The sequence below is a fragment of the Pygocentrus nattereri genome, chromosome 13 (genome assembly GCF_015220715.1).
Source record: "Pygocentrus nattereri isolate fPygNat1 chromosome 13, fPygNat1.pri, whole genome shotgun sequence".
In the NCBI taxonomy this organism is placed as follows: domain Eukaryota; kingdom Metazoa; phylum Chordata; class Actinopteri; order Characiformes; family Serrasalmidae; genus Pygocentrus; species Pygocentrus nattereri.
Genome location: NC_051223.1, coordinates 19,503,495 through 19,525,707, shown reverse-complemented (window position 1 = coordinate 19,525,707; position 22,213 = coordinate 19,503,495). Strand labels below are relative to the sequence as shown.

At 38.4% G+C, this 22,213-nt stretch overlaps 1 protein-coding gene across 14 annotated transcripts in view; it reads right to left on the bottom strand.

The window, feature by feature from the left end:
- The window catches only part of cacna1g (calcium channel, voltage-dependent, T type, alpha 1G subunit), a 322,261-nt gene that overhangs the window by 152,211 nt on the left and 147,837 nt on the right, over nucleotides 1-22,213 (bottom strand). For all 14 annotated transcript variants that reach the window (XM_017695914.2, XM_017695912.2, XM_017695906.2 and 11 more), the window contains exons 5-6: nucleotides 13,729-13,826; nucleotides 2,292-2,451 (exon numbers count right to left, since the gene is read on the bottom strand). In XM_017695914.2, the coding sequence (XP_017551403.2) occupies nucleotides 2,292-2,451; nucleotides 13,729-13,826 (258 nt within the window). The remainder of the gene's footprint in view (nucleotides 1-2,291; nucleotides 2,452-13,728; nucleotides 13,827-22,213) is intronic.

Genomic DNA, 22,213 nt, shown 5'->3' with positions numbered 1-22,213 from the left:
AAAGGCTGATGTAAATACAATCATGAGTGGTGAACAATTCAGTAAATGGAAGCTTCGTGCTGCTGTATACACCCTACAGAGTCATCCCAAAGCTTGGAGCATCCTGCAACCCTTTACCTTAGCCTCAGTATCTCTTACAGTATGCTGGCCAAACAGTCATTTAAGCACCAGTCAGGCTGCAGAGGGATCAACGCTAACTACCTCCAGAGGACAAGGGTGCCGAGCGAGGCCTAGCTCTAATGGTGCCTCTTTCAGACAGAGGATAATTGGGCCGTCTGTCAACACAAATTCACCTCAGAACGAAAGTGACATGGCAAATTAGCTGCACAAGTAGCTTCAATTACCCGAAGGGACAAATCAGGGCCTTCCTCGGCTCCAGGCCCCAATGAAATATTTATTTCTTAACAGCAATTTAACATTTTAGGATAGGCTTAATGTTACATAATCACCGCTGCCAGCCAGTCTCTGTGCTGCAAAAGGAATCATTCCAGCTGAGCCACAATTCTGATTTTCTGTTCCTTAATTCTCTGTGACTTGGTTTTGTGGTCAAGCGATAACACAAGATATCTCACTGAAGCTAGCAAAAACAACACGTGAGTGTTTTATATTTGGGGGGTAGAAACGTCAATTAAGTAGGATTCTCGTGCTGTGCTCAAAAAAAGTGTCTGCAGGTCCTGAGACTCTGATGTATAAGTTATAAGCTCTCTATAAATGTATACTTATCTGTAGATAAATGATCTATTATAAAAGATGACTGCAGACTGTGGTTACTGCTAAAACATTCTTTCAGCACGGGCTCCCACCTCACAAACTAGGCACAATCTTTTCTTGATATTATATATTATAGGGTGTGATATTTTATCATGTATAATAACCCATTTACATTTGAATTTGTTTTACTTTTGATTACTCAGATCCTATGCATTGGAAAAGGAATGGGGTAAGAAAAGTAGGGTGTGGCACTCTGAAATGGGTTCTTTGTTTTTTTTGTACATAGTAAATAGTAACAGAAAAAAATATTGCAAATTAATTCATTAAAATGATAAAGAGCCCATACATGTCTTTCAATTCTTGACCATAATACAGGGCTGTCAAACAACTCAAATAATTAATTCTATTTTAATTGCAATTAATCACATCCAAGCAGTGCATTTTGGTGAAGCTATAGTTATGGCCAAAATATGCTTAATCAGAATGTATTTATTACTTTAAATAATTCTATAACATGTTTCATTGTGTAAATGCACTTATGCAACAGAACACAAGACAGCGTTATCATAAATAACATCATATACACGCAACCTCAAATTTTCTATTTTGTTTTCTACAGCAGTTCTGCAAAATAAGTAAAAATTTACAGCAAAAATCTTCAAATATTATATCAAATATACTTTAATATAAGCAATTCCTTCCACCAGAAATGTAGCATCCTTTTGAATAATTGTTCCTTTGAATGAAAATCGTTTTAATATTGTACTTTCAATGGATTTATGACTTTTACTTCTTAATTTCTCATGAAATAAACACCCAAAAATGATCAAACACATACATATTTCTCACTCCTGAAAAACAGATAGCAAACTATAACTTTTAGTTAGATAGAAATAAATGCAATATTTTTAGTTTAACTTTTGGTTAAACAGAAATAAACGCATTGGGAAATAAAACTTCCTAAAAAACATAAAGACACCCACATTATGCACTTTTTAGATGGTCTCTTATTGACTAATGCATCAATCATCTGAGTTTCCAAACCATTATGTTGAATGAAATGTTCGTTTTCTGTTGTATGTGGTAGAGATGTACTAAAGGTCAGCTGCAAAGCGACTGTTACTTGGCAACCAGTGCTCTGATATAGTTGTTGTGAAAAAAGCACTGTTATCACAAATTACAACATGGCTAGAACCCCTCTCAACCAATCAGATTGCGCTGCTAGAACTAACCGTTTATCATATAAATATCAAATACATTATATTTACAGAGAATTGGTCCAATTGCTCTGCAATTCTAGCCTCTTGCTCTCGTTCGTTCAGCTCATATATTCGTGTTAGAGTGGAGACTCCCCATGGGAACTGGAGCTTTCCACTTTGCTTTGCTTTGGTTAGTTTGCTGCTTGTTTATTTATTCATAGGTCTCCTGCAAACTCTGCCCAGTATCGTCAAGTCAGATATCGCTTCAAAGGCTATTTAACAGTCGTATTTGAATGAGAGGGCTACAACGCATTATTAACAAGTTAACTTTGACAACACAGAATAACTTCAGAATTTTAGATGCAGGTGCTGAACACTTACAGGGAGAAGTTCTCAGGCAGGAAGCAGCGGTTTCGGAGAAGTCCTGCCCACAGCTGGACGCCCACAATCCCAAAGATGAAAAAGACAAAGAAGCAGAGCAGCAACACATTGCCCAGCATGGGGAGAGTGTCCAGCAGGAGAGTGACCAAGATCCGCATACCTGCATGACAGAAATACGAAAAGTCAATCACAACAGCATGTCATCACGTTCACACACATGGTGGAGACCAATAAAACAACATGGCTTTACACGAAGGCATCCTCTGTTATAGCTCAATAACTGCATTCTCAGTTCTCTGCATTCTCATAAATGTTTATACAGGGCCATAAAATTCTAAGCAGAAGAAAGATATCCACTGAGCTGAGTCTGTTTTGTCTTCTGGTGGCCCTGTGTCTGCAGCAGACCTGCCCTGGATCACTTCACCAAACCAGGTGAGTAGAGTATAAATGATGACAATCATTTCCTACAGAGGGCTGTGGGAGTAAGTGCTAAAGCGGGGTAATCCTGCCCGCGCTGCTGGCAGCCTCTGCGTGGTGACGGGAATCGCTGCAGCCAGCTGTAATTTGCACATTTGGAAGGAGAGCGAGCGGTGATAAGCAGCAAGGCATTATCGGCAGCCAAAATAAATGAATGACAATGAAGGATCTGTCTCACAAGATAAAATGCCCGTCTACGGTGTGGGCTTACAGCACTCATTACTGTGCTGCTGTGCTGTTTCTCAAACTCATCATTTTACAGACAGGTTTAGTTCCACAAAATCCACCAGCCTGTAAAAGAACATCCTGATGGAAGAAAACAAAACTACTGAAATACTCAATACTGTATTTCTTGGAGGAAAGCAATCTAGCTGTTGTGTATATAGACAAAAAATATACTTCGCATTTAGTTTATTAAGGAAATGCAATCTAGTTTATGCAGTTTATCAAGAAAAAACATTATATTCAGGACTTGTATATTAGCTTCTAAAGGCCACTGCATAGTGAATATGGAAAGTTTTACAGCCTCCAACAATTTGAAACCACTGTTTTTAATAAAGGTGCACACTGACATTCGGAGTCAACGTGCTCAGCGAACCCAACATTGCCACCCAGCATTGTGCTCTTAGTGCATTAAATTAAACCCAAAACAAGAGCACAGAAATTGGTGGTAGGTGACAGGCAGTCAGGTCCATATATGTTTGTATGTTGACACAGTTGTTATTTTAACTGTCTACCACAGCATATTGGGAGTTGAAATTAAACATGAGCTTTAACTGCACACTTTCAGCTTTAATTTCATGGTATTTACAACCAAATCAGATGAACGGTGTAGGAAATACAACCATTTTCATGCATAGGACCCCATTTTAGTACTGGACAACTGGCTGCTCAGCTTTTTCATGGCCAGCTGTGAGTTCGTCCCTCATTATTTTGCTTAGAAGTAAGCAGATAAAAGGGCTAGGGTAGATTTTAAGTGTGGCACTTAAATTTGGAATTTGCTCATGATTTAAAGCATGTACTCTAAAGCATGATGGAGGTAGTGTCATGGTGTGGGCATGTTTGGCTATCAATGTAACTGGGTCCCTTGTACTTATCAATCATGTAAACACTGAGCAACATAAATTCTGAAGGGCATAGGGATATATTTTCTGCTGAGATTCAGGAAAAAAACTTCAAAAACGTTGAACTGGACTTAACAGTGGTGATGGACAGTGACCTGAGGCGTATGGTGATTAAACACTTCAATCCAACTTTAAGGCAAAAAAGTAAAATGTTCTATAATGACCAAGCCAATCTTCTGACCTCGGTCCAAAACTTAAGTTAAAACAGAGAGCAAGCAGCAACTGAAGACAGCTTAAGTCAAAGCCTGGCAGAGCATCACAAGGGAAGAAACCAAGTGTCTAGTAATGTCTATGTATTCCAGACTTCAGGCAACCCAGTATTAAAAATGACAATTTAATGTTGTTTGTTAGGTTGTTGAATTACATTTTATCCCCTAAAAAACTATGAAAACTTTTTAAAATCCCTGCACAGTTCACCTGATTTGGATGTTAATACCTTTGAATCTAAGCTGAAAGTCTGCAGGGCTTAACATTTACAAAAAGAAAGGCAGTGAATCTAAAACCCTTAAGATACACGTAGAAAGGCTAAGCATCTGATTTGACCCCATGTAACATTACTAGCAGTTCAAGAGTTCTCTGATACCAAATATGAAAGCAATTGCATTGTTTGCATATGGAGGTTTACAAACTACCATGCAAAACGCAGGAATAGAGTAACAAAATGTCTTCATTTGAGTTCAAAATATCGTTCAAATACCAAGTATACTGTTACACCCTATCTTTTACTCACTGCAACAAGTAGAGATATTGATGTTGACAGTGCTAGAAAACTTCTGAACCCTCAATTGATTCCACATTTGTTTTTGTAAATGAAGAGAAGACATTTCATTATGATTTGAATTTGATTTGAAGTAACTGTTGGATATGCAGTGTTGTTTTGCAGAAAGAAAATAAGAAAACATTCAGAACATTTTTGCCACGTGTTCGTCATCTGTTAACTTCAAAACAACCTAAAGAATAGAGTAGTCAATAGTGCAGACTTCCTGTCAATAAAGAAAGAAAATGTATTATGTAACTAGCGAGGTAAATAGTATTTAATGGCAAAATGACAGTAAGAACTCTTGTTTTTCTAGCATTTGTACTTTTTTTTTGGAGTATACTTCCATTAGTTAACTTGTAATTAATAAATGCAGCAGCACAATTGTAAAAACACAAGAAAATGACCTGCCATAAAACCACAGTATTCTCTCTCTGTTAATCCCCACATTTAGATTCAGCATTTATGCACTTTTGGCCCTCTGCTCATTAGTGACCACCAAATAACTGAGGGCTTCACCTGACCACAGAGGCTCACAGAGTCTGGCAAACCAGGGCCTAACAAGCAGCGAATCATTGACAGTGGCACACATCACTGTCCGTGACTAACTGAGCAATAATTCCCCTTGAACAGGATGCTGCTCTGCAGAGAATCCTTTCTCTGAATGCTTACACCTATGAGGCAAGAGCAATGAAATACCAGCCAATGTTTTCCATCTTTAAAATGGACTGCTCATGAAGGGGGGGGGGTCTAGTTTTCATTTCAGAGATATAAGTGATCTATAATGAATTCATTTCCAGTCTGCTCTTAACCAATTTAATTATCATTTCAAATACATGAAATGCATTCACTGGGTTAAAAAACAGAACAAAAAAAGTTAGTAGGCCATACAATGGATATCTTTCATCTATAGCATAAACTATTACGCCAAGCCTTGAGAATTGATCAAACTGTTGACTGAAAGATTCATGACATCCAACGCTGGCCAACCACAGACCACCATTTTAGTGAATTTCAAAATGCTACAACAAAAATGCCCCATAACATAACTTGTTAAATTGCTGCTAACTGCATCAAATTAAACTCCTGATTTTTAAAGACAAGATGCCACTTCACAAACTGTGTGTGTGTCTAAATGGCTTGTTGTTGTCAAGGTGTGCAAAGCAGGTCACTGCTTGCTAATAGTGACTAGCTAACATCTAGCTTGATACACAAGGTTCATACACAGCAACAGTTGCAGCCATCTTAAAGTACAGCAGATCAGACAGGCTGTATGCCTCTGAAGACAGAGCATCTGAAGCTGAGACCACCAGTGAGGAAACTCTGTCTTTAATACTTCACTGCAATCCTAGAGAAACTAAAAGAGCCACTATAGCTTTCAACAGGTGGTTAAAGTATTTTCATGAATACCATTTATGAAAAATATCTTGTGGAGAAAACATCCCCTGAAGAGGACCTTTAAATACCCTCTCCTAGCTTATCCATTCCCTTAAAAAGCCATCCCCCAGGGGTGACGTATATGAACCAGGACTGTTGGTCCCAGTGCTGCGGTCAAAAGAGACCCTTGGGATAGCCTGCCCTTTTGAGTCCTTCATATATGCCAAACACGCCTAATATCAAAAGCACCAGGGAATGAGGAACCATAAGCCATTTTTTGGGATCTAAGGCCTGGGCCGTTATAATCACTCACTGTGTTTATCTCTTGCCAGCCCACGGATTAGACAGGAGACACTTCACTGCTTAATGAACTTTACTTTTGAGGACTAAAAACGTGGCCAACTATCCACTGTTCAATGGATGTACCGCCCTTAGTGTACAAGGGCATCCATATTTGGCAGCACACCCAGCACAACTTCCAATATTAAAAAGCTCAGTCTTCCCAACACTAATTCAATATGGCTTGAAAAAGCGTGCCCCCTTTGACTCAATTTTCTCTCAATAATGGATGCTCTTATGGTTCACATACTGTATAGCACCAATAATCACTTACTGATTCTTATACTCACATTACCAGACTTCTATCAATCCTCCTTTGCTTGGGTTAGTGAGCCTTGTTTGCAGCAGCATCAACTCACCAATATGGCACTTCTTGTGAGTATTCTTTCATTTTCTCTCTTGTTTATGGAGCAGTTCACATGTCAGTATGTGCCTGATAGGTTTGATCTTAACCTAGAAGTCCAAGGTTATTACAGTCATACTGGTATACTTATGCTATTACATGCTTAATTACATAGTGAGTTACACAATGAATTACACTTACATTCAGTTTATGTCTTTTATTGGCAGGTTTGAATCCAAACATTCAACAATTCTTCTGTTTGTTTTGATGTCAGCAAATGACAAAAACATGGATAAATGGATTAGTTTACTTTCCCCCAAATAAGACACACTCTACAATAACTTTTCATCAAATTCAAATCATAATAAAATATCTCCTCTTTTACTAACAAACAAATTTAGTAAATGTTTTATTAACAAAAACAAATGTGGTATCAATTGAAAGTTTACAATTTGACTTTCAACATAATTTCTCTGCGTGTTTAAATGAGCTATGATTGAGAAATATTTAATATTGAATTACATTATGCTTTTGTCATGGCTGGTAATAAGTGAAACTTTTAAACATACATATTGTCTCAGATTTCTTGCTAAAATCTAATCTAATCTTGCTAAAATGAATGTATAGAGCCAATCCCTGCTTGCCACCCACTGATGCAGTTTGGTGCAGTTATTTGCTATTTCTGTGTTCTAGCGTCAAGACTTCTTCTAATCTGTGAGTCAGTGACTGTTTTGATTACGTCAGACAAACGCCCAAGTGCTGCCCAAACTGTCAGTGGCTTCTAATCGCTCTTTTGTAATCAAATCATGCAACGCCCCTTCCCGCCTTGTAGGTGGTGCGAAATCTAATACAAACTCTTTCATCCACAGTTTAAAGCATGGCTGGGCAAAGACATTGTATCTGTATCACTGCCTGCATTCTCCTGAGCTTCAGCCCGCCTTTTCTCACTGCTATACCCTCATCTCCATAATCCTACAGCCTAATCACCTCATGTCTCAAGAACATTTGTCAGCTGCTCTCCTCTCACTCTCTTTTCTGGCACTAATCTGCATGTTCACCACTCCAAACTCATGACCATTCTGTCACCCACAGCACATGCTGACTATAGCATTTGTCTGAGTTCCAAATAATACCTCTAGATGGTGACCCATGATCTGCCCTCTGCATGTAAAATCCTCAAAATCCAGCCCATGTATTAAATCAGGTAATCTTAGAGGCTAATCCTCATTTTATGTAAATTAACGGGCCTTTATTATAGAAATTAAATTATAGATGCTAGATAGACACTGCTCCTATTGATTAATTTCAGGTGTTTCAGCCAGAGTCATTGCTAACAGGTGTATAAAATCAAGCAGATAGCCATGCAATCTCCATAGACAAACGTGCAGTAGAATGGGTTGTACTGAAGAGCTCAGTGACTTTGCCACCTTTGTCAAGAGTCAGTTCATAAAATGTCTGCTGCAAGTGAAGGTCCATAAAGACATGGTTTGACAAGTTTGGTGTGAAGAAACTGTAGTGGCCTGCACAGAGGCCTAACCTCAACCCCACAGAGCACCTTTAGGATGAACTGGAGTGTTGATCAAAAGCCAGGCCCTTTCAGGGCCATCTTTCAGTCCTTAGGTCATATAGTCCATACATGGGGAAAAACTCATACATGCCTATTTTCAGTGCAGCCTATTTTGAATTCATTTTTTCTTACATGGAAAGTCACAAAAAGGTCTATTCAATTCCAAGGGGTAAAACGTGGTATGGAAATGGCCTATAAAAATGAAATAAAGGTTTTTGGTGCATAAACTCACAGACATTGTACATGGACCTCAATAAAATAAAGAATATACACCATATGTGCCCTTTAAACAATAGGATATCCTCTCAGACATACAGATATTTCCAGTGCTCTTAAACATCCCCAAACAAGGAAGGAGAGTTCTGTGTTGTGGCTTATATTTTGATTTGTGAGGGATGCTTTCTCATCTCCTGACAGGTGTGCCACACTCCTTCATCAATCAAGCCACAGGACTGTAGAACAACAGGACATGCAGTTCATTAAGACAGAGGGAAAAGCCAAATAAAGGACAGAGAGGAACTGTAGACGAGAAGGTGAAGTGAAAGAGATCAAGACAGACAAGGGGTGACTCACGAGTTGTTATGATCTTATGAAGTGTACATTTTAGGGATAAAATCATGTCAGTATTTTTCAGTATGTTTGTTTTGGAGTCTGGATGCACCAAGGCTGAGTTATAAATAAAGTTCTTTGAGTGCTGACTGTGTTTTAAGTTGGACAGCCAAATGATGGATGGTGTGAGTTTGCCTCTTATTACATCGCCACATGTTTTGATTACAGCTGTTGAAATAAGCTGAAAAAATGACAAATGGGTGCCTGACAAAAAAATCTGTACAACTCCCATTTTTCAAATTACCCTCCCACAGCAGGTGAGGTACAGATAGAATTATTTCCAAATTAATTCCACCATTAGGCTGCTAATAAGCCCAAGTGACTCTTGAATAACAAATAAGGCTGCCTGCTCCCACCTGGCTGGCTCTGTACTTTTGATTGGCACAGATATTAATTATGTAGTAATGTTGAGAGAAATGGATGTACTGCTCTTTCCTCCTAACGTTTCCTAAACTCCTCACCTGTCATGCCTGACTGTCACCTCAGGGCCTTTGGGGCTAAAGTGACAGCGACTGTGTCTTTGCTTGAGAAGGGTGGTAACTGTCTCACACTGTGCTGGGTCACACACAGATAGAAGGCCAGGAATAGTCACTAAGTTTTATAAGAAGTTCAGTCTATGGTGTGTGAAGGAGCACTAATGAAAACATTGAGCAGTATCCAGTGAGCCAGTCTGCGAGGATGGAATTGTGGAGAAAAGATGAGAACAGAACAAATGGTGGACAAATGTAAGGTCACATCAGTTACCCTCATCAAGAACCCAGCTGGATCTTTACCACTTTCAGACCAACATTAAATGCCCAGGGAACATCTTACCCACACTAATCACTTAGCTTTAACAAAGCTACTCATTGTCCACAGTCTTTCTTTGTCCGAATCACAGAAATGCATCAAAGCTAACAACCAAGCGAAAGCTAACCTAGGAAGCATAACTGAACTGTCAAGCTAGGTCATCTGTCTTACCGCCTACTGTTCTACTGGGCCAACCCAGCATTCTACACTATATTGCCAAAAGTATTCACTCACCAATCCAAATCATTGTATTCACGTCTTCCAATAAAACCGAGTATAAAAACCGAGTGTATAAAACCGAGCACCTAGGCATGCAGACTGCTTCTACAAACATTTGGGAAAGAATGGGTCGCTCTCAGGAGCTCAGTGAATTCCAGCGTGATACTGTGATAGGATGCCACCTGTGTGAAATTTCCTTACTACTAAATATTCCACAGTCAACTGTCAGTATGCATGTATGTATGTATATCTGCACATTCCCTGGAAGCACATCCAGCAAAATAATAAGAACCTTCTCTTCTTTAAAACACCACCATATAAAAACTTTAGCTCTAAAATTATTCTTAAGCCATGAACACTGCAAGGTCTATGACAGCACCTGCATAGAGCCTATTTTCTCTCCACTCATGCTATGTCCTTTAGTTTTTCATCAGTGTCATAGCAGGCTAGAAGTGTTGGACAGAGGGATGTCAATCATGCATGATCATCAGATATTAGAACCACACCTCAGACGTTCTCACATAGGTCTCATAACTGAAGTGTTTTAAAATGTTTCTATTGCCTATTTATTATATTTCAATTGCCTATGACTATGATTTTGACAGCAACATGAAATGTTATAGCTATATCCTGATTCAACACCACCTCAGCCTATAAAACGTCACTCAATAAACACTCCTACACACTATAATAGCAGTAGCAGCATTCTAGTATTTTAACTTTGCTACTTTAATTTTAATCGCATTAAATAGTAAAAATAAATACACACTTCAGCTCATAAACCAATTAGGAGAGAGTCGAGTTACATTTAAGATATTCAGCTCAGAAAGTCAATTGAAATAAGTCAATCGAAATACACACACTTCTGTCCTGATGAATTTACACACATTGAGTTTCATCGAGAAAGAAACAGGAGAACATTACCAGCTCACGTGATGAACATACTTTGTCCAAACGGTCATCTTCATTCAATTGCCAATGAACTAAAGAAAGTGACATTATCCACTGCCAAATCTGCCTCTAAAAGCTGATCTCCACTTTTCACAAATCAACCACCATCTAGAGGAGCCAGCTGTTAGCTGACTGGGTAAGTAAGCCTAGCTAAACAGGTCCTGGGTCATATTTTCCTCTTACTTTGTTTCAGAATGATATGGCAGCTATTTCTTAAACATAAAAGCTGCAGTGTGTTCTACTGCAAGTGTTTGCCAGTTACCTACTTTAGTTAACATGTATCAGTCCATACGATTTACCTGTATGAAGCCTCATTTTGTTGTAGTTTTGGAGGTAAACGGCTATGTAATGCTGGGATATGAATCAAGCTTAATGCAGGTTCCCCATAAAATATTGTCACACTCAAATCTGTTTTTCATGAATAAACATCATGAAAAGTCACTTTCTTTTTCACGTCAAAGCTATGCACGTTGGATTCATTAAAAAAAATTGCTATGTTATTCGTGGCTTGACAAAATCTTCGAATGACCATAATATATTTGCTCCTCGCAAAATGGGTAAACAGTGGCATTGGCTGGACTACTTTCCATTTAGGGAAAGTGAAATAAGCACAGAGAGTGTCACCACCTCATTCAGCAGCTGGAATGTTATTAGAGAGATAGCATTCTCATTTTGACTCTCAGGACACTTTTTTCCCCTCATATGATATCCTGCTTCACTTTAGTTTTATTTGTGCAGATTATTTCTCATGATGCATTTGAGTCAACTCAGAAATATGTTCAGGTTGTGATTGCATACATGTTCCATTTCTCTGTAATCCTAATCTGAATTTCATTCAAATTTCTACTGTATCTGCATCAGCATCAACAACAACAAATATGCACACGAAAAATACAGGGTATTAGTATCGGCCCAGTATTCTCATATCCGTGTCCTTGCATACTGGATCCCAGATTTAAACTTGAGGAATAATAAAGTATTATGTATATATTAGTCCATGACCAAAAACAGATATAAAATATTTAAAATATGTCTAAATTAGCATTGAGTATGCTACCAACAAGGACAAATTTCACTGGTAAAATATGGAGTTGGACAGATCTATATAAAAACATAAACTGATCTATATAAAACAACAGAGCGAGCTATACAGGCAGGCAGTTGAACAAACTATATGTTGTTCTAAAAACATATATTGTAGTTGGATGATGGTATCTGTAGTTATAGTATTAGTATAGTATAGTCCAGTATCTGTAGTTATATTTGTGAAAAAAAAAAAAATACTTCGGAAGAAATGATGCTCTAAAACCCACATGGAGTTTTGTTCCCTGAAGGGGTGGCCAGGCTAATAGGGTTAATTTATATGTTACAACATCCTACTTAGCCCCCTCAGGAAGAATTAGCCATACGAGGCTCCACAGAAAATTAATGACAAGTGAAGTGGGCTTCTCTTTGTTGCAGAGAATGATTAAAACATTCAGTAAACGGTGAGGGGGCATATGAAATGTCCTTGCCCCACCTTAGACTTTGTCTGCGTGCGAGAGAGACACTTTTCATTATTATTCTTTCCGGCCAGGAACCATGTGTGTGTCTGTGTGTCTCAGCGAGTTGTAAAACGCACCGGAGAGGAAAATAATCTATAAATCTACAGTCCCTAAACTCTGAATGGCACAAGACAAGTGGTAAACAGAGGCAGCTGCTGCAGCTCTGGCTAAGGGAGAGACGGAGTTGCTGGCTGGCTGGACATGCCTTCAGCTGCCTGACAGGCGTGCAACTGCTACTGCACGCCACTGAGCAGCTACATTTCAGCACTAAATGTCAATTAGATCATCTTCACTCATCACACAAATTTTGCAATCACACCACATGATGGGTTTCACTGTAATTCATGCCGTCTAAACCCAGCAGCTGCTACACTTTGGAGTGTTATCGGGTTGTGAAATTAAGAATCACCACTTTTTCTGTAAAGAATACTGATGAAAATTCAAAAATGGCATGGGCCACGTCAGTGCACATCAAACAAGGGAAGCATGGTAACTAATAGTTATGATTAGTCATCATATGATATTTACACACATTTAAAAACATAGTGTACATTTAAAAGGTGCTTTTATCCATAGCAACATACAGTTTTACCACATAAAAGAGGCAGGTGAATGTAATGTTAGGTGTCTTGCCCAGGGAAGGAACCTAACCCCTGCCACATGGTGGGCAGCGTGTCATGCATGAGAGTATATAATCATCATCATCAGAGTGAATCAGCAGTGAATGCGTGGTTTGTTATTGTTCACTTAAATTCATTTTTACTATTTGTATACAGTTAGGTTTACTTAAAAAGCCCATATCCTGCATTTTCTTGAATTTGTATTTTTGTTTCCCATTTGGTCCATTTGCAACATCCTTGTGGTTTTATGTTCCCAACTTTTCATTCTCCTTTCTTTATCCCAAGCTGTCTTTGTTATTGCACCTATAACACTGATATAAGATAAATGAGCTCTGTTCTGATTGGCTAGTCTGTATTGTGCCTCATTCAACAAGCTCTCAGAACTGAAACACTCTTCAATGTGAGTGGGCGGAGCTAAACTGCACATTGTCACAATAACAATGCCTTAAAAATGGGTTGTTCTTTCTCCTAAGTTTCCACACATGGATTAAATGGACTGGACAGTAAATGATGTATTTTGAACCTTTAATAAAGTTGACATATTACTCCAAAATCCTTTAGTCCAAACAGATGAGGGAAATTTGGTTTTCCATCATATGGACCCTTTAATTAACAATCAAAGAATGGCATATTACTTTTTACTACTATATATGTGTTTCTATTACCAATAAAACTGCAGTAATTGCACTAGTAAAGAGATGCAAATGGTATTAATACTCACTGGGTACTCGGTTGATAGCTCGGAGAGGCCTCAGCACTCGGACAGTACGAACAGCAGAGAAACTGACATTCTGCAGGTTGAGAGAGTATTCCAGCATCCTATAAACACAAACACACACATAAAATGAAGAGATTATGATGCAAAAATTCAGTGAATCTTTATGGAATTCTCTATCATTTAATTACGATTAACCTGTTTAATGAAAGGGGCTGGATTTCCCAAAAGCATTTTAGCACAAAGATGATTTTTAAATGCTAGCACAAGCATCACACTGTATTGCATGTCAATACAAATGCACATGAAGGTAAATAAATGTCTACCAGAAATGAATAATTCTAAGAAATATTGGTTTATTTTCCAACAACAATAATACGTTTAATCATTTTAAACCTTGCAAGTCAATGTTTTTCTGCTTTTCAATTTTTTTACATCACTTGAAATGACAGCTGCTCTTTATATTGTATAAAAACAATAACAGGAATGTACATGAAATGTTATGTTAACAAAGATAAAAGAACGTTTTCTCTTCCTTCTCTTGAAAGCTATCATTTTAAAGATACAAGGAGGAAGTGCAGAAGTGTGTTTATTTCAAGTATAACATAATGGCTTAAAATGTGGCTCAGCCAATCAGATTTCAGAACAAGATCTGTTTCCTAAACTAAACTTAGACACTCTTTAGGAGTTTTGAAAACAGACATTAAGACTGCAGTAGCATTTCAGTGAACCAGTGAAATCTTGTGAGGTCTTTTTCACCCAGCAACATAAATGTCAGGAGGAGGTAAGGTGAGGAAATGGTGAATGGTGACAAATATTTGATCAAATTTCATTGACTGGTGCATTCTGTTTACATTCAGGTTCTAAATTTGAGGTTTCACTCAAGTGCTATCAACATCAGATAAAAGCTAACAGTGTTGAGGGCTCTGTAGCGGCCTGAGTGCATAGTAGATCAATAAAGAGCCCCAGGAGCTATGAATTCAATTGGATCAGTTTCAGTCAGGTCAAAGAGGGGTATCCAGTGGAGGTCAACGTAATGAGATCTCCTACAACACACACATGCCAGCGAACACACACATACCCACGTAAGCACACCCACACACACACAGCTGTTTCACACATGTGAACTTTGGAGGGAGGCACATGAAAGAATTCTGTGTTTTTGTAAGCCGGCAAGCGAGTTTTGTGTATCCCTCTGCGTGTTTGTGTGCTGGCAACTACTTAATTACAGATTACGGTCAAAGCCATGTCTCTGACAGGACTGTCGTGCTACATGACAGCTGCATAAATCCACGCTCTATTGATTCTATTTGAAAATAAATGGACGTGAACTCCTCAGTATAGATTTGAGGAGGAAAGTGACGTACATTGATTGGAACTGCGTAGCACACAGAAATGGCATCAGACTGAAGATATTTCCAATGCCCTCAAAAGATCATACATGGATTCAGTGTTCAGTGATGTGCAAACACTACGAGCCTCATTAAGCAAGCAGCGCTTGGAAGAAATGTGTTCCACTTTTGTTGCTTCTGAAATCTGTGGAGCAGCTTTTTGAGCGCGCTGATTGGGCCTGATGGAAACCAGCTGGTGGCAGGACAAGAAAAATAATAATGGTGACTAAGGCTAAAAACAGTGGGATGGGGAACGACAAAACAAGAAAAAATATCAAAAGAAAAGAGTCAAACGCAGTTCCAGAGAGACTGGTGAGAGGATGAACTGAACTAGAAAAGAGATAAGTAGAGCAAGAAATAGAAAAAGAGAGAACGCAGTAGAGGAAGAATAAGAGAATAATAGAGAATGGGAAAGAAAGACAATAAAAGAGAGAGAGAGGTAAAAAAGGAGAATAAGAGAGGAAAGAGAGAAAAATAAAAAATGAGGAATAGACAGATACAGGGGGGAGAGAGAGAGAGAGAGAGAGAAAGAGAGAGAGAGAGATAGAGAGAGAGGGAGAGAGATAGAGAGAGGGAGAGGCAGAGAGAGAGAGAGAGAGAGAGAGAGAAAGAAAGAAAGAAAGAAAGAAAGAAAAGGAGAAGAGAGACAGAGGAAAAACAGAGAAAGATTTGGGAATAGGGAAAGGGAGAGGAGAGACAAAAAGAAAGAAAAAAATTGAGAAAAAGAGAGAGTGAGGGAGAGATAGAGTGACTGCGAAAAAGGGTGAGAGAGATAGTAAGAGAGAGGTTGAGTTAGAGGACAGTGGGAGGGACGTAAAGGGACAGAGAGGAGAGAATGTGTTTGGGTTGGTGAGACAGGACTTGCGTGAGGACACTTCACAAAACTCCTCAACGTATTCCTGAAGCAGCCTGGGACAGACAGAGCTGAACACAATGAACATGTGACCATATAAACGCTCGCATAGTCAACAAACTCTTACAACCACCCTTACACACACACACACACACACACGCACACACCATAGGAGCGCAAATAAACACTACAGTCATGAATAATGATACACAGATGCAAAACTAAAACACATACATTCCTTCTGCCTACACGCAGGTCTATTTTTATACCTTGTCAGGATTTGGGGCTGCACATATGTCCCACATGTATTACGTATTTTATATAATTACACAGCTACTTCAAGGTGAATTCAGTTAATTTAAGGTGAATTCATTGTTGACCCAGGAATTCAACTGCACACAAACAGCTTGTATAATCCCCATAGAAAACCATGTCCAACAAGATCACTAAGATCACCATTCCCAATGCCAAGCTTCACCTGGAGGGGTATAAAACCCCCTCACACTGGGTTGTGGAAGAGTGGAACTGTATTCTCTGGAGTGATGGAGTTCCACATCTTTGGGACGAATTGGAGAGGCATTTCATGCAACATCAGTACCTGACCTCACCAATGCTCCTGTGACAGAACGCAACTAAATCCTTACAGTAAAGTTTCAACATCTACTGCAAAGCCTTTACAAAAGAGAAGAGTCTGTTATTGTAGCAAAGGACTCCCTTTTAATATGCTTGATTGCAGAAGAAATGATGGATAAGCAGGTGTCCACAAACTTTTGGAGAGTAAATATATGTACCTACTTCTGTGCAGCTAATCTTTAACCTAACACATGGCTGCCAGAAGGAGGGTAAGTGGGCATTTGACCCATACTACTAGGGCAATGTCTCACCATTCAGGCCTCTTATTTTGAAACTCCACACTCACTAACCACTCAAACCTATGATCTATAAGTACAAAGATACGGAGGTTCAATTAAAAATCACCAGAACCAATTACAATCTTCATTTCATGCAGGGGGCTGGACACATGTGTAGTAAAAGAATTGTCACAGCTCAGTAACGATGCTTAGGTTAATGAACTTAGCCAAACAATAACGTCAGGCAATATTTCTGAGGAGATTAGATTTGAAATAATCCATGTGACGTCAAATTAAAAAAAAAGAAAAAGAAAAAAAAAAAAACAGGATGCTCCAAAAACGGGGTGCAAAAATGATTAGAAGATACAGAGGAAAAGGGACTCCTAACATCCTAACAACCATGCAAGAGCTGGTAGAATTTTGTCAAATTTGTCAGCAACAGATAAACAGCATTTAAAGCTTTTCTCTTTGAGAGAGAGGAGAAAAAAAAGCTTCATTTTTGCTTCAGATCTAAAAACATCCACAATTGTTTCTGTCCATCCTTTCATTGTGAGAAGACAATTCAATACTATGAATCTGAAAGGATATACAGCTGTCAAGATGCCCTTACTGAGAAAAAGAAACAAGAAGAGGCTCTTTTTATCCATGTATCAAAACAAATCATGTTTATTGTCACATCACATTTAGACAGGTGGAAAGTGAGTGAAAATCTTAGGAGTGTAGCCCCTTTATAGAATATAAATACAAAAAAATACATACATATCTAATATATATATATATATATATATATATTCTAGTTAATCAGGGCATTTTGTCCTTAAAAAGCACTAAAACAGACACACATATACACACAGGTAAACATAAACGGCCTGGGTAGCCACTGGTCAGGGCTGAAGGCCGTTAAACACCTAATTCTGCTCATCTCTTATCCATTTGTATATTACAGAGCTCTAGCGAAGGATGGCACACTTTGCCAGAATCCCTCTGTGTCCTGACAACAATGGCCACACAGTCAACAATGGCTCTGCGCGAGCATGCTGCCAGCAGGGAGGGCACTATAATAGGAAAAGTATGAGAGAGTCCAGGGACCACGATTAAAAACAAGTCTGACCTTCAGCATCCGTAAGAAATCAGCTCAATTCAATCCCCAAGTGAGGACATGGAGCAGAGTCTATGTTCTTCCCAGCCCTATTTGAACATCAAGTACAGCAGGGAAGGAACTGGAGGAACGAATGAGAGAAAGCACGCAAACGCCTGCTGCACTGTTCTAGAAACGATCCCATAATCATGCCACGACTGTTTAACTGACATGGAGAGGCAGAATAAGTTTGACTGAATGTCTTCCGCTCTCTATCTCTGTCCCTCGGTCTCTTCAAAGCAGCAGCTCTGGCTGCAGTTCAATCAGGGTCTGGTGTCTTCCACCACCTGGCAGGTTAATGAAGCGAGCTTCAGAGAGGTTCACTTCCCTACAGCCACATTCAGATGGAGGGGGAGATAAAACACTCTCTCTCTCTCTCTCTCTCTCTCTCTCTCTCTCTCTCTCTCTCTCTCTCTCTCTCTCTCTCTCTCTCTCTCTCTCTGTCTCTCTGTCTCTCTGTCCTCACATTGCCTCTTAGCCTTTGCCCGTGCATCATTCATTCTCTCATCCTCCCTGTCTGCACCTTTCCTGACTGCTTCATGGTGTCATTATTCAGATTATACAATATGTCTTTATCTGTGAGTTCGTTAGTAAGGGATGCGCCGATATGGAATTTTTGTGATTATTTGAAGTGGAGCATTAATTCTCATCATCAAACAATGTCAACAAAGTTTGTTCCTTTTGATACAATAAAAAAAAAAAAACAAAGTAAGAAGAGAAGTATTGGTTACTTTTCATTCATCTATTATCGAGAGTTCTCACGTCATTTAATAAAGACTGGTATCGAAATACAGATGCAAGATATTGCCAGTAAAGCTTCAAAGTCAAACGGAATACCTCTTCCTTCATTTGATTTAGTTTATACTGAATACTCTTATACTCTTAAATGAGAAAAGACAATCATTACAGATTCCTCTCATCCAGCGTACCTCTTCTTCCAACTATTTCCTGCCGGGAGGCCTTATAAGGTAACACTTTATTTGGATGGTCCACTGTAGATTCTTTTTAAATGTTTAGTATATATTTAAGTAACATTCAACTGAATGGTCATTAAATACCACTGAACTTTAAGTTGAATGTTACTTAGATGGTTCGCTACAGATGCATTGCAAATGCTCAGTCTGCCTTCGATAACATTCAACTAAATCCCCATTAAATTCAACTGCACTTGAAGTTCAGTGTGAAAGAGTTTATTAAATCTATTCCTAACCATAAACCTAACCCTAACCTTAACCTCAAGGCAAAACCTACATCTACTCCTAACCCTAACCATAATGTTGTTGATAATCAACTGAGGGTCACCAGAAAGTTTGTTAATGATTTAAGCAGCTATAGGGCATGTATAGGGGACCATCCATACAATTACAATTACAATTGGATACAATTGATGATGCGTGGCAATAAAAATAAATAAATAAATGAATAAAATCATGACATCAGACATTATAATAACTGTAAACATTTACACAGCAGCCTCTCCTATCTACAGTATTAAATGGTAGATGAATGCAACATTCTAAGTGATGCCCAAAGACTCACTGGTATTGCAGTAATGCTCCTGCCTGGGTTGGAAAAGAACCCACTTGTGATGACATGCGTACACAAGCACAAACAGTTATCAGTTGCGATAATCAGCCCCAATATCATATAATTAAATATATTAATTATATTTCCTCACTTCTCAGTGACAGGATGGAAAGAGGTTTCTTAAAAAATGTACTAATTACTTATTAAACAACTGAATTTAAAGTCTAAATATTCTAATCTTGTGAATTGTGCATCTTTTAAAATAATGTATATAATTAAGATTAACACAAGCTAAAAATGAATTTAAACAAGATGTCTTTAACATAAGTCAAACAGGAAAACTGTTTATAAAACAAAATCACACTGGAGAAAAATAACTGTCAGCACTTTATGTGTGCTATGTAGACCCTCGCTGAAAAATGTCATGAAATATGTTAGTGAATTCAAATTGAGTACTCAAATAAGGCATGTGCAGACTGTAGAACTGGGGCTTTTATTTATTTGATTTGATTGATTTATTTATTTTTGCTAAGCATCACTCTAAAGCTCTGCGCACTGAATGATGTTTTTTGGAGTGGATGAATTTTGCTGTGGTGATGGCAAAGAAAGAAAGAAACAAACAAACAACTTCATAAATAAATGGTAGAGTTTTGCTCTGTCAACCACCGGGACAGTAATGATTAGTTGCGTTTGTGTCACCTACCAAAGTTAGAAAAATCATGTTAAAAATTATTATTTTATGTGTCCTCTTTAATTTCTGCAAAGCATCTCTTGAACCTGGTTTCAACTCACTCCCACACTCATGTTTGAGAGGCTGAAGATTCTCCACAAGGGGGCACTATTAAAACCCCAGTAACTATTGGTGCTCCATAAGATTTGTGCTACACATCAATGACACCACATGTCCTTGTTATAATGTCTTTTTTGTCGTTTTTCTGTAACTGGAATGTAATACAGTTCACTTTTTGTCTCTTAATTATGTTATAATGTGAGATGTATTCCATTACTACCCAACCCAGATATATAGAGAATGTTATATTGGCTCTAAACACATTGTGCATCATTAGCTGGGAATCCCGGATTTTGTACAGCTCAAATGTGAACAGCTTAAATTTTCGACTGACCTGCAGCATTTCATGCAGAAATGGTACAGCTACACCCTGTACACAATATACCTTTGATACCTAGATCCAATCAACACATTAACATGTGGTGCTTTAACCATTTTATACTGCATTTCCATCAGATATGTTTTTCTATCCGCTCTTAACTATCTCTCCATCGAGATTGTAGCCAGGGGCTACTGTTCATAATGGAATATGATCGATTGACTGATTACAGACAAAATTAGACTCCTAGCTGAGCATTCAACAAAGGGAGATGAAAAGCCCCTCTTTCTCTTCATTTGCAACATCAGTGTGATATCTAACCTGAAAACACTGAGATATAAAGCAAAGCCCACACAAAAAAAGCGACATCAAAAGAGAGGGGGCACAATAAAGCAGAGAGGGGGCACAATAAAGCAGCAACACGTGTCACACTTTTACAATGATGCTCTCTCTTCTCTTACTACCCCTTCATCTCTATCTGCAGACAGGTAAGAGCCCTGATCCAATTATACAGGAAACACCTGCTGCAGAGCATAATAATGCTGATGGAAACTAATGCACCACAATACGGTCAATGGTAAGGGGGACAGCAGCTTTGTTCCGTGTGGTCAAACAGCGCTTGACCAGAGATAAGAAAATAAATAAACAAGAAAGACCTTTTAGATGCCTTTTTTCTTGAGAAAATATTTGACAGCCTTTTTTTCATGATGACTTTGCCCTTTTCTTGTCCCCTGAACAGCCTTTTTTTCTGCACATAACTTGTGTCAGCAGCAGGTTTGGATACAGTCCGAGGAGCATCCATAAATTAGAGAGAAGTAAGAGCATCTGGGTGCTGACTTCAGTTATGTCCTTTGCGTTCTTCAGTTCAGAACTACACTGTGTAGATTTATAGTATTTATTTTACAGTAAAATGCTGGTTTGTTATTTTACAGGATCATACTATAAAATATTGGGCAATTAAAGCATGCATTAGCTTACAGTTACACACCAGACACTGCAATTTACAGTAATGTACTACCAGTAGAGCTTAGTACTGTAAATATTTTACTACACTATACTGTATGTATGCTCTACAATGATTTATTGTAAATAAATGCTGCTGCCAGGAAATTACATTACTATACATTTTTAACAGTGCTGTTATGAATGAGCTGAAAGCATGAAAAGTTATGAGGTTGTGGAACACTCAGTAGTGCAGTAACATTCATGCCCGGTCTCACAGATTAGTCGTCTTGAAGTTGCCTTTGTTGCTGTATGGCTGATACATCTATCACTTATATTTTATATTATCAGCTACAAATGAATTTCGCTGAAATTAAAAAAAAAAAAAAGCTCTGAAAGAAATTTCTTAAAGGGGGAATTCCAAAATATCTGCAAAATTAAATTGTTCGCATTCTGGTATGCTGTAAGTTGGGTACTGAGGGGGCTGCAGCAGCCCCAGGTTTTAAGTTTGTTTAACTGCAACTGAAAACTCCCATGTGTGCTTTTTATAAGAAGGTGTATTTTATTTTTGTTTTATTTTTGATTTTTATATATGTTCATGGTATTTAGCCATGTTTTTTGATCACTGCAATAATCTCCCAATGGTTTTTCACAGGTATAACAATCTGATTTATTGACTC